The sequence below is a fragment of the Nicotiana sylvestris genome, chromosome 6 (assembly GCF_000393655.2).
Source record: "Nicotiana sylvestris chromosome 6, ASM39365v2, whole genome shotgun sequence".
NCBI lineage: Eukaryota > Viridiplantae > Streptophyta > Magnoliopsida > Solanales > Solanaceae > Nicotiana > Nicotiana sylvestris.
Window position 1 is genome coordinate 96,971,684 of NC_091062.1, and position 12,582 is coordinate 96,984,265.

The window sequence follows — 12,582 nt, forward strand, 5'->3', positions numbered from 1 at the left end:
TTTCTGGAGATAAGGCCACAATATCGGCCTTGGGCTTTCGAGCAGCGCTTTCTTGGGCTTCGGGGGATTTGCAGGCGACCCCCTTTTTCTTTTCTTTTTTTTAGCAGGCTTTGGCGCCTCTTCTTCACCAGGCGGAGGCGGCCGCATAGCAACTGTGTCTCCGAGGCCTGCATAAAGATGAAGTAAGTCTTTCACTGAGAAACATAAGTAAGAAAACAAGAAATCTCACCATGGTTTTTAGCCTCCCATCGACCCTTGGCTAAATCTCGCCAGCAGCGCTCCGCATATGAGGAGGTAAAGGCCAGTTTTTGGACCTAATCTTTCAGGTCTGGATGGCATTGGGAAACCAAGCAACAACTGCACCAGCAAAAAGGGGGTTAGATCGAGAAAAAGTTGAAGTCGATAAAGAGAAGAGGAAGTAGGGTACAAAGTTGATATGTACTTACGTTTCATGTTCCATTCCTCGGGGAATGGCATCCTCTCAGCAGGAATCAGGTCAGAGGTCCTGACTTGGACAAACCGGCTCATCTATCCTCGGTATTTTGGTTATCAAACAGATGTATCGAGACATGGACGTACATCGGCCTAGTGTCGATACAGGTTTTTTGATCTTGAAATCGGACGTTATTTCACACGGCAGAGGAATATACTCCTCAATACGAGGTGGCACTATCGCTTTACTTTTGGTCGGTCGTGATGATGAAGAAGCTTTTTCTTTTTGAGGAATAGATTTAGATGTTTTAGCCATTATGGTGAATAGATTCCAAGAGAAAGGGTCGATAATAAAGTAAAGCCGAACTAAAGAGAAGGATGAAACTCAGAGAAGGAGCTAATGAAATTTTGAAAACGTTTAAAGAAGTAAAATTTGTGAAATGATGAAGTTGGCCTATTTATAAAAGTTACTCAAACGTATTGGGGAAGCTAAACAGGCGACCGTCAGCCTCCTCCAATTAATGGCTTTGGGAACTACACGAAAGCGACCTTTCAGTCACTTCAGCTGCTGACATGATGAGATTGATATTGGGACCAAGGCATCGAAGCATTAAAGATCAAATCATTTCTTCTCGATCTACTCTAAGAAACGCGGGGACTATCTGTATACGGTCAAAATCGGATGTCTCCGATTTATAGATTCGAGGGTCCGTTCTGAGCTCTAGTTTGGGCAAGGCCGAGTTCGAACCCGATGGATCACATTCGAGCTTGAAGGTAAGATGCAATGTCCGAGGATCAAAGTATAATGGACGCCAAGGGCCGAGTGTGCTCGACCCCGAGATAGTACTGTTATGGATTTGTAACAGAATGGGCTAGATTCCTGCCACGCCCCCAAGATCATGACGCAAATCTCGAAATGTGATTGTACGATTCCGTACTAGCGGTTAAACAGTTGTATCAAGAATATTCCTTATTGTAAATAGAAATATACCTTATTTAAGGTTCCCCTATTATATAAAGGGGACCCCAATCATTTGTAACATTATCTAATCATTGAGAAAAGGATATACTCTCTACTTTTTGCCTACTGCTCATCAGAATTGTTCTTTACATTTATTGTTCTTGCTTTATTGCTCTTAATCCATCTCGAGGTCACTACTGCTGAGTAACATTGGTTTGATTCACTTGTTTCTTTCATTTCTACTTCATATTTCATGATTATCAATTGGTATAGAACTAAATTACATATCTTTAAAACCACTAATCAAGTTTAATTGTTACTCGTATTTTCGAGGTAAACATATATATAATCTGCTATAAATTATATAATATAATCTACGATGACTCTCAACGAAATGTCGTTCGTCTTTTTTACCTTTTAAAAATAAAGTTCACACTAGACAAAACTGTAATTAAAGTTATTTTCCTAATATTTAGGACTTTAAAGTCAACTAAATTTTTGGCTATAAGTCTTTCCTTATTTAAACTATCTACAAATTCTAAATATTTAAATAACTTAAAATCAACTAAAATCTTACTAATATATTATTTTCTTATTTAAATAATTTAAAATCAGTTTTGATTTATACATTAGATACGAACTCCTTAACAATTTGTGGTAGGTATTTAAACAGCTATCCTTTAACAAAATATTTAATACTCATGGTAAATCAATTCATTCACAATTCAAAAAGTGGTAAATCTTTTTAAAAGATATTCTTATTGGAAATATATAAATAGCAACTACATAAAGCTCTAATTCATGGTCAAAGAAGGAAAACTGAATTTAAATTCAATCCATTATTTTTCAAGATCTAATGATTTGAATTGATTTCCTTACGAAAATATGTTAGGTGTAATTGTAATTTCTTATATTTGAGTGTAGTAAATTATATTTGATAGAAAAGTTGGAGAAAAAAATATAATAAGTACATATTTGACTGCCCGTAGGACTACAATATGAAGTCACTAGGACAAATTACCTATTGATTTCACATTCAGAAATCTCTTTTTTCCTCTTTTTCGGTTTAAAACTTTTAATTATTTCTGCACATGTATTGCTATTACAATATTTTGTCTGCTCGTAAGATTCTTTGGTCAGTTATTAATTGTTGGATAGGCTTTTAAAAGTTATTTAGCTCTCTTCCGGATACATTTTTACAGAAAAGTTCGATTTTCTTCTCTTATATTTTTGTATTTGATATTTATTTATCTGATGAATATATTTATTTATTCTTTACTTTCTTTTCATCTTTTCTTGAGCCGAGAGTCTATCGGAAACATGCTCTTTACTTTCTAGGTAGGAGTAAGGTTTGCGTACGCACTACCCTCCGCAAACCCCACTTGTGGAATTATACTTAGTTGTTGTTGTTTTAGATTATTTTTAATGTGCCATGTATTTTATAGTTCTTGTAAATTTTTTATTGGCATGATGACATAATCCTATTAATTTATTATCTAAGCTTTAATTATTGATTTAAACTCCATGTTTTTTAGTATTTTTATGTTTGTCTGTAACTTTATTCACATATTTGATATTTAGTACATATTGTTCTCATGCCGGTTTTGGTTGGATAAACTTTTTGGAGATAAGAATAAACAGACGACTCAAAAGAAGGGAATAAAATGGTGAGAATAACCCTAAATTTTTTGCCCCCTAGATTCATTTTTCTTATTCAAAAACTCAAATTTTCTAGATTGCTTTTAAAATTCCCCCCCCCCCCCCCGAAATTACAACAATTGAAAATGTAATACAAGCTAAGGTTAGTATATATGAAAATTATCGCAAATATATCAACGCTAAATTGATAAGAAAAAAAAAATACAAAATCAGAATGAAGTATCTCTAGTCAAACACATTGTTCTTGCATATATATTCACTTGACGCGAGGCACACGTGCAACGCACGCACGTACACTAAACTAGTTTGTATTAAAAGCAGTACTTTCCTTTGTACCTTACTCTTCCTATTTATTCACACCTTATCTATGGAGACTAGCTTAAATGGAACAATTAGTGAAACTTAATATAGTTAACTCAGAACTTGCTTAGAATTGAGCGAAACTGTTGGTGTTGCTGCAGCAGCAAAGGTCTATTTGCCCCTTCTTCTAAAGAGGGAAAAGGATGAAATTACCTTCCCATTTGTCTTTGCACATTATGTAAGCTTTATATTGGTCTTATAAACATTAGTTTTAATTGATTTTTTTTGGTTCACAATATTTGATTTTTTCAGATATCAAGAAGGAATTAACTTCTTTTTCCAAAGTTATCCTTGGAGTAAAGAATCTGTGAATATTTATTATATTTTCATTGAACAAATTAAGGGTAATATGGTCAATTTAATTGTTAATTAATGCTAAAATGTGGATTCCTTAATATGTGTAAAAATAACCAAAAAAAATAATTAAAGTTGGACGGAGGGGGTAACTAACTAGATAGATATCCCTCACCAATGTGTCTTTAGTCTTTACTAGTAGAACTCGGGCCTATGGCTCATTTCATATTTGTAACTACTGATATTCATAAAACCGTCAATATTCTGATGACAAATTCACCAAAAAGCAAACTATATAGGACCATTTACTATATGCGACTCTTTAAGCATTTTATGTAACTAAAAGAATAGCAACCTACAGACTTAAGGTTATATATTCAGTAATGATCACTAAATCGAGCAACAATCTAAACGACCAAAGAAAGAAGCTCACAGGCCACAGCTTGTTTGATCGCCGATTCTGCCCAAAATCTAAGGAACTCTTTAAATCAATGTTCCAACAGACCCAAAACGAGCAGACCTCTTCAACACAGTTCTAAGAGAAGCATCTTGTGTACATATATTGTGACAAATCAAGTTAAGTGTCTTCCTTCACGAGACAACTGATGATGACGAAGAGAACCTGTTTCTTTTACCTCACCAAAAAAGGCACTTTCATAAAAATAAATAAATACATAAACATCAGATGCAGCAGCAAAATTAGCAGTAGCTTCGAATTTCCCCAATAAGGAATGAATTGGATTATATCAAACCACAGCGTCGTAAAGAGGACTTGAATAAGCAAAGTACAGTTGGGCATATGAAAAATAATAATGAATAACAGAGATGAGACATGAACCCCTTCCTATCAAATACCTCGGTTGTCCTATATATTCTGGTAGAAAAAGGTTGTCTACCTTTACAGGGATGGTTAGCAAGGTGATTAACAGGATCAAAGGATGGCATTTAAAGCTACTTTCTTATGGAGGCAAGGCAATTCTTATCAGGCATGCCCTGGATGTCCATACATGGGCTGCAGTCCATCCAACCAAGGGTACTATCGCCACAATTGAGAGGTACTTAGCTAGATTCTTCTAGTCTGGGCAAGAGACTAGTGACAGATACCATTGGTCTGCATGGTCCAAACTTTGTTTTCCATATGAAGAGGGAGGGGTTAATTTTAGAAAATTGGAGGATGTCTGCAAAGCCTTCACAACAAAGCAATGGTGGAGGTTGAGAATCACAAACTCCTTATGGTCCCAATTTGCCAAAGCCAAATATTGTAGAATCTATCGTCCACTGATTAGTCAATGGACAGCTGGCAAATCCCATAATTGGCAGGCTATGTGCAAATTGAAATATGAAGTAGAGCATAACATCTTATGGAGAGTTGGGAGAGGTAATAGCAACTTTTGGTATGATAATTGGACCAATTTTAGTCCTTTGTCTTCCAGCTTAGGCGAAGATGTCGGGTATGACAATACCAAGGTCAATGAAGTATATAAGAATGGAGTATGGGACTGGTCTTGCTTACATATTCAGCCTCCTGAAGCTGTTAAGACTTTGGTAGCCACTGTTCACATCACAATTGGCCAAGAAGAGGATGATACTCCAATCTGGACAATTACTACTTCAGGAAAATTCAGTGTGGCCTCTGCTTGGAATGCATTGAGACAAAGAAATGATCTTTGCTTCTTTTGACTCTAAGTTATGGCATAAAGATGTCCCATTTAAGATGTCTTTCTGGGCTCAGAGAGCTGTCCATGGAAATATCGCAACAAATGAAAGGATCACGAGGTTTGGGATTTCCCTAGCCTCTAAATGTTGTTGGTGCCATTCTCCCGGAATGATCCCAGGCGAGGAAACGTGTGACCACTTATTTTGTCAAGGACATTTTGCACAACAAGTGTGGGCGTTTTTTGCTGGAATGGTTGGAATAGCTCATATGAACATCCCCTTAAGAACTCTGTTTGCTAACTGTTGGAATCATAAGTCCAAAAACTCTGTCCCTGCATTTGTTTTCCAAATTATGCCTCCTATTGTTGTATGGGAGTTGTGGAGGTCAAGGTGCTGTAGCAAAAATATGAAATGGAGGGATCCAAATGCCTCATCACTTTTAACATTGCCCAATTAGTTAACTCTCATTTTGGGAAGCTAACTGTTAACAATAATTGGGAAGATATTGTAGAGGTGGCCGGGTGATTAGAGACAAACAAACAAACAACAACCCAGTAAAATCCCACTACTGGGGTCTGGGGAGGGTACTGTGTACGTAGACTTTACCTCTACCCCGAAGGAATAGAGGAGCTGTTTCCGAAAGACCCTCGGCTCAAGAGAAATAAAAAGAAAAAGGACACAATATTAGTTTCACTACATACTTATGGCTTATGCTATACCAATGGGTCAAGGAACAAATAACTTAGCAGAAGCAGAGGCCCTTCTTTTTGGCCTAAAATAGTGCATTCAACAAGGATATATGAACTGATTATTGGTAAAATTGATTCCTTGCTACTTCACAATTGCATTCAAGGCATATGGTCCACACCATGGAGAATCAACCGTGTTGTTATGAAGGTACAAACGCTGGTTGAACAAAAAGGTCTAATCATTAAACATTGTTTTAGAGAAGCAAATCAAGTTGCGGACAAGATAGCTTCTCTAAGTCACCAATTAGAGGAAGTATATATTTTCACTTATTTTGATACATTGCCCCGACAGGTCAAAGGGCTTCTAAATGTAGAAAGATGACAAATTTCAGCATTCCGAGTCAAAAAGAGAAGACCAAGTACCATAGTGTATGAACCACCATGAGTTCTCGACTTTATTACCGATTGGCAGGTCGGTTTGGGGATAATCCCACCAATTCTGTACTTATTGTATGAATTTGCTGTGTCAAATTCTCAATCCATATAGAAGGCCAAGCTATACCCTCCTTCAAATTGTATCTTCTGCATTGCAATGGTAATAAAATCGTGCCTTGGAGTTCAAAGAAATAAATAAAAAAAATACCAAGACCTTTAGTACACCAACACAATACCTCAACCAGAGAACACGACCTGACCTTAACGTGAGTATCTCCAAGACATTGTAACACCTCAGAGATGGACAAACAAATTACCCCCCCCCCCCAAAAAAAACAAACCGACCCCACCCAAGACCACCACCGAATTAACCACCCTTGCACTCGACCAGACAATATAACCAAATTTGGTTGGCAAATGTGGCGGTATTATGAACCTCACCAACTACATCTGGCGTACATGACATAACATCTCTCAGTCTGAAGCAGTCTCATCCCTTTTCTCTGCATTATCAGAAGGCTTCTCATCTTTGACGTCGTCTTCCTTCGTTTTCTCTTCAGTTTTTTCCACGCTCTTCTCTTCTGACTTCTTATCTTCAACACTCAACTTCTCAAGTAGGCCAGCAGCATTAGATGCATCCTCATTTTCATCTTTCTTCTTTTGTGATTCAGCAACCTCTTGAAACGTCTCCATGAAGGTCTTGCAATCTATAAGAAACACATTACCGTAAGACATCATTTTTGCTGAAAATAAAAAAGAAAAAACACAGAGGCAGGCAACATAAAAGAATTAGGGACATGATCATGTATACTATCTTTTTGAGAAGGATGATCATGTATACTACTAATCTACAACTTCCTCAGAATCACTTCTACTAAACCCCCCCCCTCAATCCAGTGTTTGACAAACCTCCAATCATGGGCAATTTTCTAACTCTTTAAAAGTAATTAACTCCAATATGTTGAGTGGAACTGCAATGATGACCAAGTTGAGGGATCTAAAAGACCTGGTAAAATAAAAGGTTACCTCACACCCGGGTAGGTTCACTCCACACCTTATAATCCAGTATTCCTTTTTGACAATTTATAATGCAAAAGTCCTCAAGTCCCTAAAGAGCAATCTCTCTCAAGTAGATAAGCATGTTGCAGTATTAACCATGATCTTTTAGCAAAACTCGATGAGGTCATTGGGATTCTAGAGAGAAGTCAAAGATCAGTTAACTCTCAACACTAACACATACCTCAATCAAGACGATATGATGCAAAGGTTCTCAACAACCTCATTACGCAACAAAGATCAATTGCTTTGGTCAGGTTCCAGTAGTTTAGAGAATCATAAATGATGGCTCTTTAATGAGTTCCCATACACAAGACGTTATTTCCTTCTAAGGCTGTGCATCCAATTTTGCAGTCTAATGATTTAGGTTCAAAATTAATGAAGGCCTGCAATGACATCGTTTCAGGAATTTGGCAATTTCGGGGCAATAGCAGAGGGCAGAAGCAAGGGGTCTACTAATACATACAGTTATTACTTGTTCCCATCATTCCCCTCTTCCCTTAGGCCAACCTAGCTTACACCGTAGGACCTTAAAATCTTAATATGTGGAGTAAAAGCAGGAGCACACAATTTTGGGAAAAGAATTCAATTCAGACCATGACAAAATTTTAAGATAAAGTAATACTATAAAGAGAATAAAAAACAACAGAACAATTGAGCACAAAACAAAGGCATAAGATAATATGTATAATGCCACTTCACAAAATAAGGCACAAAACCAGTTCAAGGTCTGGTTTGTTTTTTCTTCTTACATCAGCAAAGCTGTGGATCTACTGTTTAGGAGGGCATAATAAGGCATGGGAGTGACCGGACTGGTAATGTAACGTAAGTCACAAGAGAGACAAACTATCACGCACACAATGTCGAGCAGTAAAATTTGGACATCTAAAATTTTGGGTTAGCACTTGAGTTTAGAATTGGAAAAGAATACAAGGTATTCATCAATCCCTAGTATCTGCATTCAACCTTCATACAACATTTTACTCTTCCAAGTTCTATTCAAGCTTGATCTTGGTTTCAAAAGGCAAGGACACAGGGTGATACTTTTATCATATGGTGAGGCATAGTCCATGACATCACACTTACAGTAAAGAAAAATATATCAGGCACAATCCATAGTAGATTGACAGACACTCTACTTCATGTGTAAATTATTTGATTCTACATCTTGACATTACAATTAGCAAGGCGTTATTATAGATGTATCCTTCTATACTTTTTTCGAGATGTTATCCCGAGCCTGCGTGAAAGTGGAATGCTTCGCACACGGGCATGCCCTTTTTTTAAATTAAAAAGAGAATCCTCCTATACTTTTTTTTACGAAGATGTGGAAACCTTCTAAACTTGATTGATCTCAATACCATTAACTGCAACTATCACTTGATTTAAGTCTACAACCAGAATAGGCACACATTACAACATTCCATATAGAAAATGAAATTTTCTCCAAACAAAATAACAATAGGGACCAGGGAAGCTAGATAATGACTAGCAATCAAGAGATAAAGTCAATCATGAAGAAAAGAAATTTCAAATTTTGGCAAATTGAAAGCTTCACCAAACAAACAAGACCCTAAAATCTAGCAGAAAGTGACAGTAATTCAGAGTTCGAAATTCTCACTCTCGATGGACGCAAATCTAATACAAAAAAATTCATCCTTCAATTCACCATCAGCAAAATCTGCTGCATGCCACACACAGGACTTCTCACTTCCAGCATGTTCCTGAACCGTCATTGTCGGAATAACTGAACCATATAATACAGCAAATTCATGAGATCAGAGTCTATGTTACAGATCTCAACCAAACGAAACACATAAATGAATAAATCGATATTAATAATGCACAAAAAAAAGTCATAAAGTGAATATTAATAGACAAACCTAGATGATTAACACAGATCTTAAGAGTCTTAGATTGGCGCATAACAAGGCGAACTTTTCCAGTCTCCTTATGTTTCAAAAACTTAACAGTACCAGCACCTCTCTCTTTCCACTGATTTCCATCTTTATCGAATCGATAAAGCTTAGCTTTCCTGTATAACGATAAATTTACATTACATTAACCCTACAAATTGGAGCAGATCGATGTAGGCAACAAATAATAAACACGATATGAGAGAAATTGAATAATTACAAATCGAGGATAGCATCTTCGTCCTCTTCGCCAGTTATTACGGCTACTTCCTCCAGTCTGACGATCGGCGCGACCTGAGCTCCGGTATCTTCGTCATCGGCTCCGGCAGCGGCTTCTTCCTCTTCTCTGTGCTCGTGCTGGGGCTCTATGCTTGCCATTGTTTTTGTACGGATGCTGTGTTTCTTCACAGAGAGGTTTTGTAAAGAGAGAAAGAGAGTGGGATATTGGGGAATAGGAAGAAAGGTTTATATAAGATTTGAATGCGCAGCGTGAACCCAACGCAGCAGACGGCAAAACAAAACTTGGGTCGGCAAGCCCAGATTTATCCATTATTCTATATTATCACATTATTCTATATTATCAAGGTACACAACATACGTCTTGAATATTTTAAAAATATTAGAGTTACGAATGCGCGTATATATATATATATATATATATATATATATATATATATATATATGCGCAAATACCCTGCATCAACGGGTATAAACTTTATAAATTATATAAACATTATTAAATAATATAGTTGAGTTATAAAATAAAATTTAAAAATATAAGCTCTTAAAAATGACGAATATTAATCCAATTTAGTTAGCAAAAATAATTTTGATAGCCTAAAAAACTATTATTTATCCTTATTTCATTTTAACTTTGAATGAAAATAATTGTCTAGGTAATATGTTTTCTAGACAGGACAACTAGAGAAAATAAAAAAAAATGACAAATAAATTATGTAGCTAAAAGGAAAATATTCATTGTTGAGTAGAATTTAGCTATAGGTTTGTGATGGATCCTATTAGCTAGGAGACGAACTTCAAAGCTAATTCCTATTTCTTAAAGTAAAATAATGTAATAAATATTTTTTTTTATCAAAAAAGTCCTTTTCGTCTAGTTGATGGAAATATGCAACAATAATAATAACCACCCAATATAATCCTATTTAGTGGGGTTTGGAAAAGGTAGTGTGTACGCAGACCTTACCCCTACCCTAGGATAGAGAGGCTGTTTCCAAATAGACCCTCGGCATCCTTCCTTCCAAGAACTTCCCACCTTGCTCTTGGGGAGACTCAAACTCACAACCTCTTGGTTGGAAGTGAAGGTTGCTCTTGGTTGGAAGTGAATATTGTTTACTATCAGAGCAACCCCTCTTGTCTGGTTGATGGAAATATGCATTACAGTAAATTAAGGTATTGCCTTGGAAACAAAGTGTTTTAATTTAGTATTTTTTTATATTTATTCTAGGTAAATTTTTTAATTATCTTAAAGTCCTAAATATAAGGACTCTTAATTCAAATAAGCGAAGATTTAAAAATAATAAATTTGATTTGATTTAAACACCTAAATATTAGCTAGGAGAATAATCAAATAACTATTTTGTCTAATGCGAACTCTAATTTAAAAGGATAAAAAATGTGAACGATATTTCGCTAAGGACACTTATGCTTTTAATATAGTATAGATAGATATGATTAGTCTTTTTTTTATTGTTCTAGCAATAAATTCAATCTTGTATCCACATATGAACACACCATGCCACCTACATGCACTTCTAATACTCCTTCAGTTTTAATTTATATGTTATAGTCTGATTGGATACGAAATTTAAGAAAAGTAAAAAAAAGATTTTTGAATCTTGTGATTGTAAAATAAAGATGTATAACGTATCAAATTCTTTGAATCTATTAGTTTTATGCCATGTGAAATGATGAAGTTAAATAGTTACAAAATATAAAAAGTTTTTTCTCAAACAAACTAAAAAGAAAACTATAATAAGACACATAAATGTCAATGGAGGCAGGAATATTTATTCCGCAAAGCACTTATTAACCTTTAAAATAGACGGCACAAATCATTAGGCTGGAATGTAACTTCATTACATTGGATTGATGAAATTAATTGAAGACCTGAATTCTAATCGCAAAAAAGGGATAATTTCGGAGGATGTAGGTATCGTGTGCCAATCAAATAGTCTAGTTAATAAATTGCTTGATTTGTATAAGGTAAATTTTAATTGATTTGGGTATCCTAAATATTAGGATTTTTACATAGTAATTCAAACAAGGCAAATATTTAATTGATTTTAAGGTGCTAAGTATTAGGGAAATGAAAAAATTAGTATTTTGTTTAATGTAAACTCTATTTTAAAAGGGGAAAAAGACGAATGACATTTCGTTAAGGGCCTTCGTGCTTTATATATATATATAAGCTAGAAAATAAAATTAAAAAAAATCTAAACTCTTAAAAATAAGAATATTGGTCTTATTTAATCAATAAAGTAGAAAATGTCCTAGCAAAGCATGAAAATGACCTAGATAGTTTTGGAAGCTCAGTGATCTATTATGTATCACTTTCATTGGTTTTAATTTCGTATCAACATGTATTAACAATGTATTCTACATAGGTCAGCTACAAAAAGAAAACGTATTAGCAATAAGCAAATTATGTAGTTAAACAATAAAAATTCATCGCAAATCTTATTTCGTGACAAATTAGCGACAATATTAACGATTGCTATTTTTCAACAATAATTACTATCTCAAAATATAATGGTAGATATTTTTTTGTAGCAACATTCATATTAAAGAATAGGAGGAAAAAAAACGGATTTAATAACCAAACTTTTAAAGAAATACTTATCATTTCAATTTTAAGAACAACAAATAGTTCATATCAATAAAAAATAAAGAGGTAAATTGGTCTTGTAAATACAAGAACAAAGAAAAACAGTACACAAGTCGCGGAGTTTCCTTATTGGTGTAAGTATATGATTTTTGTGAATTTAAAGTACATATTAAATTTGGACATCTTCCTAGATTCAAGAAATAACAGGTCCAAATTAAATTTAATTATCTAAGTCCATAATGGATTTAATTAAAAATCTAATTTTATTTGGGCCAATTC

The 12,582-nt window shown here is 34.9% G+C and overlaps 1 protein-coding gene across 1 annotated transcript; it reads right to left on the minus strand.

The window, feature by feature from the left end:
* Positions 1-6,610: 6,610 nt before the first annotated feature.
* On the minus strand, positions 6,611-9,990 carry LOC104235252 (ran-binding protein 1 homolog b-like). The gene is made up of 4 exons (XM_009788977.2): positions 9,679-9,990; positions 9,426-9,577; positions 9,164-9,289; positions 6,611-7,193 (listed from the first exon to the last, which is right to left on the minus strand). Exons 1-4 carry the CDS (start codon positions 9,834-9,836, stop codon positions 6,961-6,963), a joined length of 669 nt encoding a protein of 222 aa, XP_009787279.1. The 5' UTR covers positions 9,837-9,990; the 3' UTR covers positions 6,611-6,960.
* Positions 9,991-12,582: the final 2,592 nt, after the last annotated feature.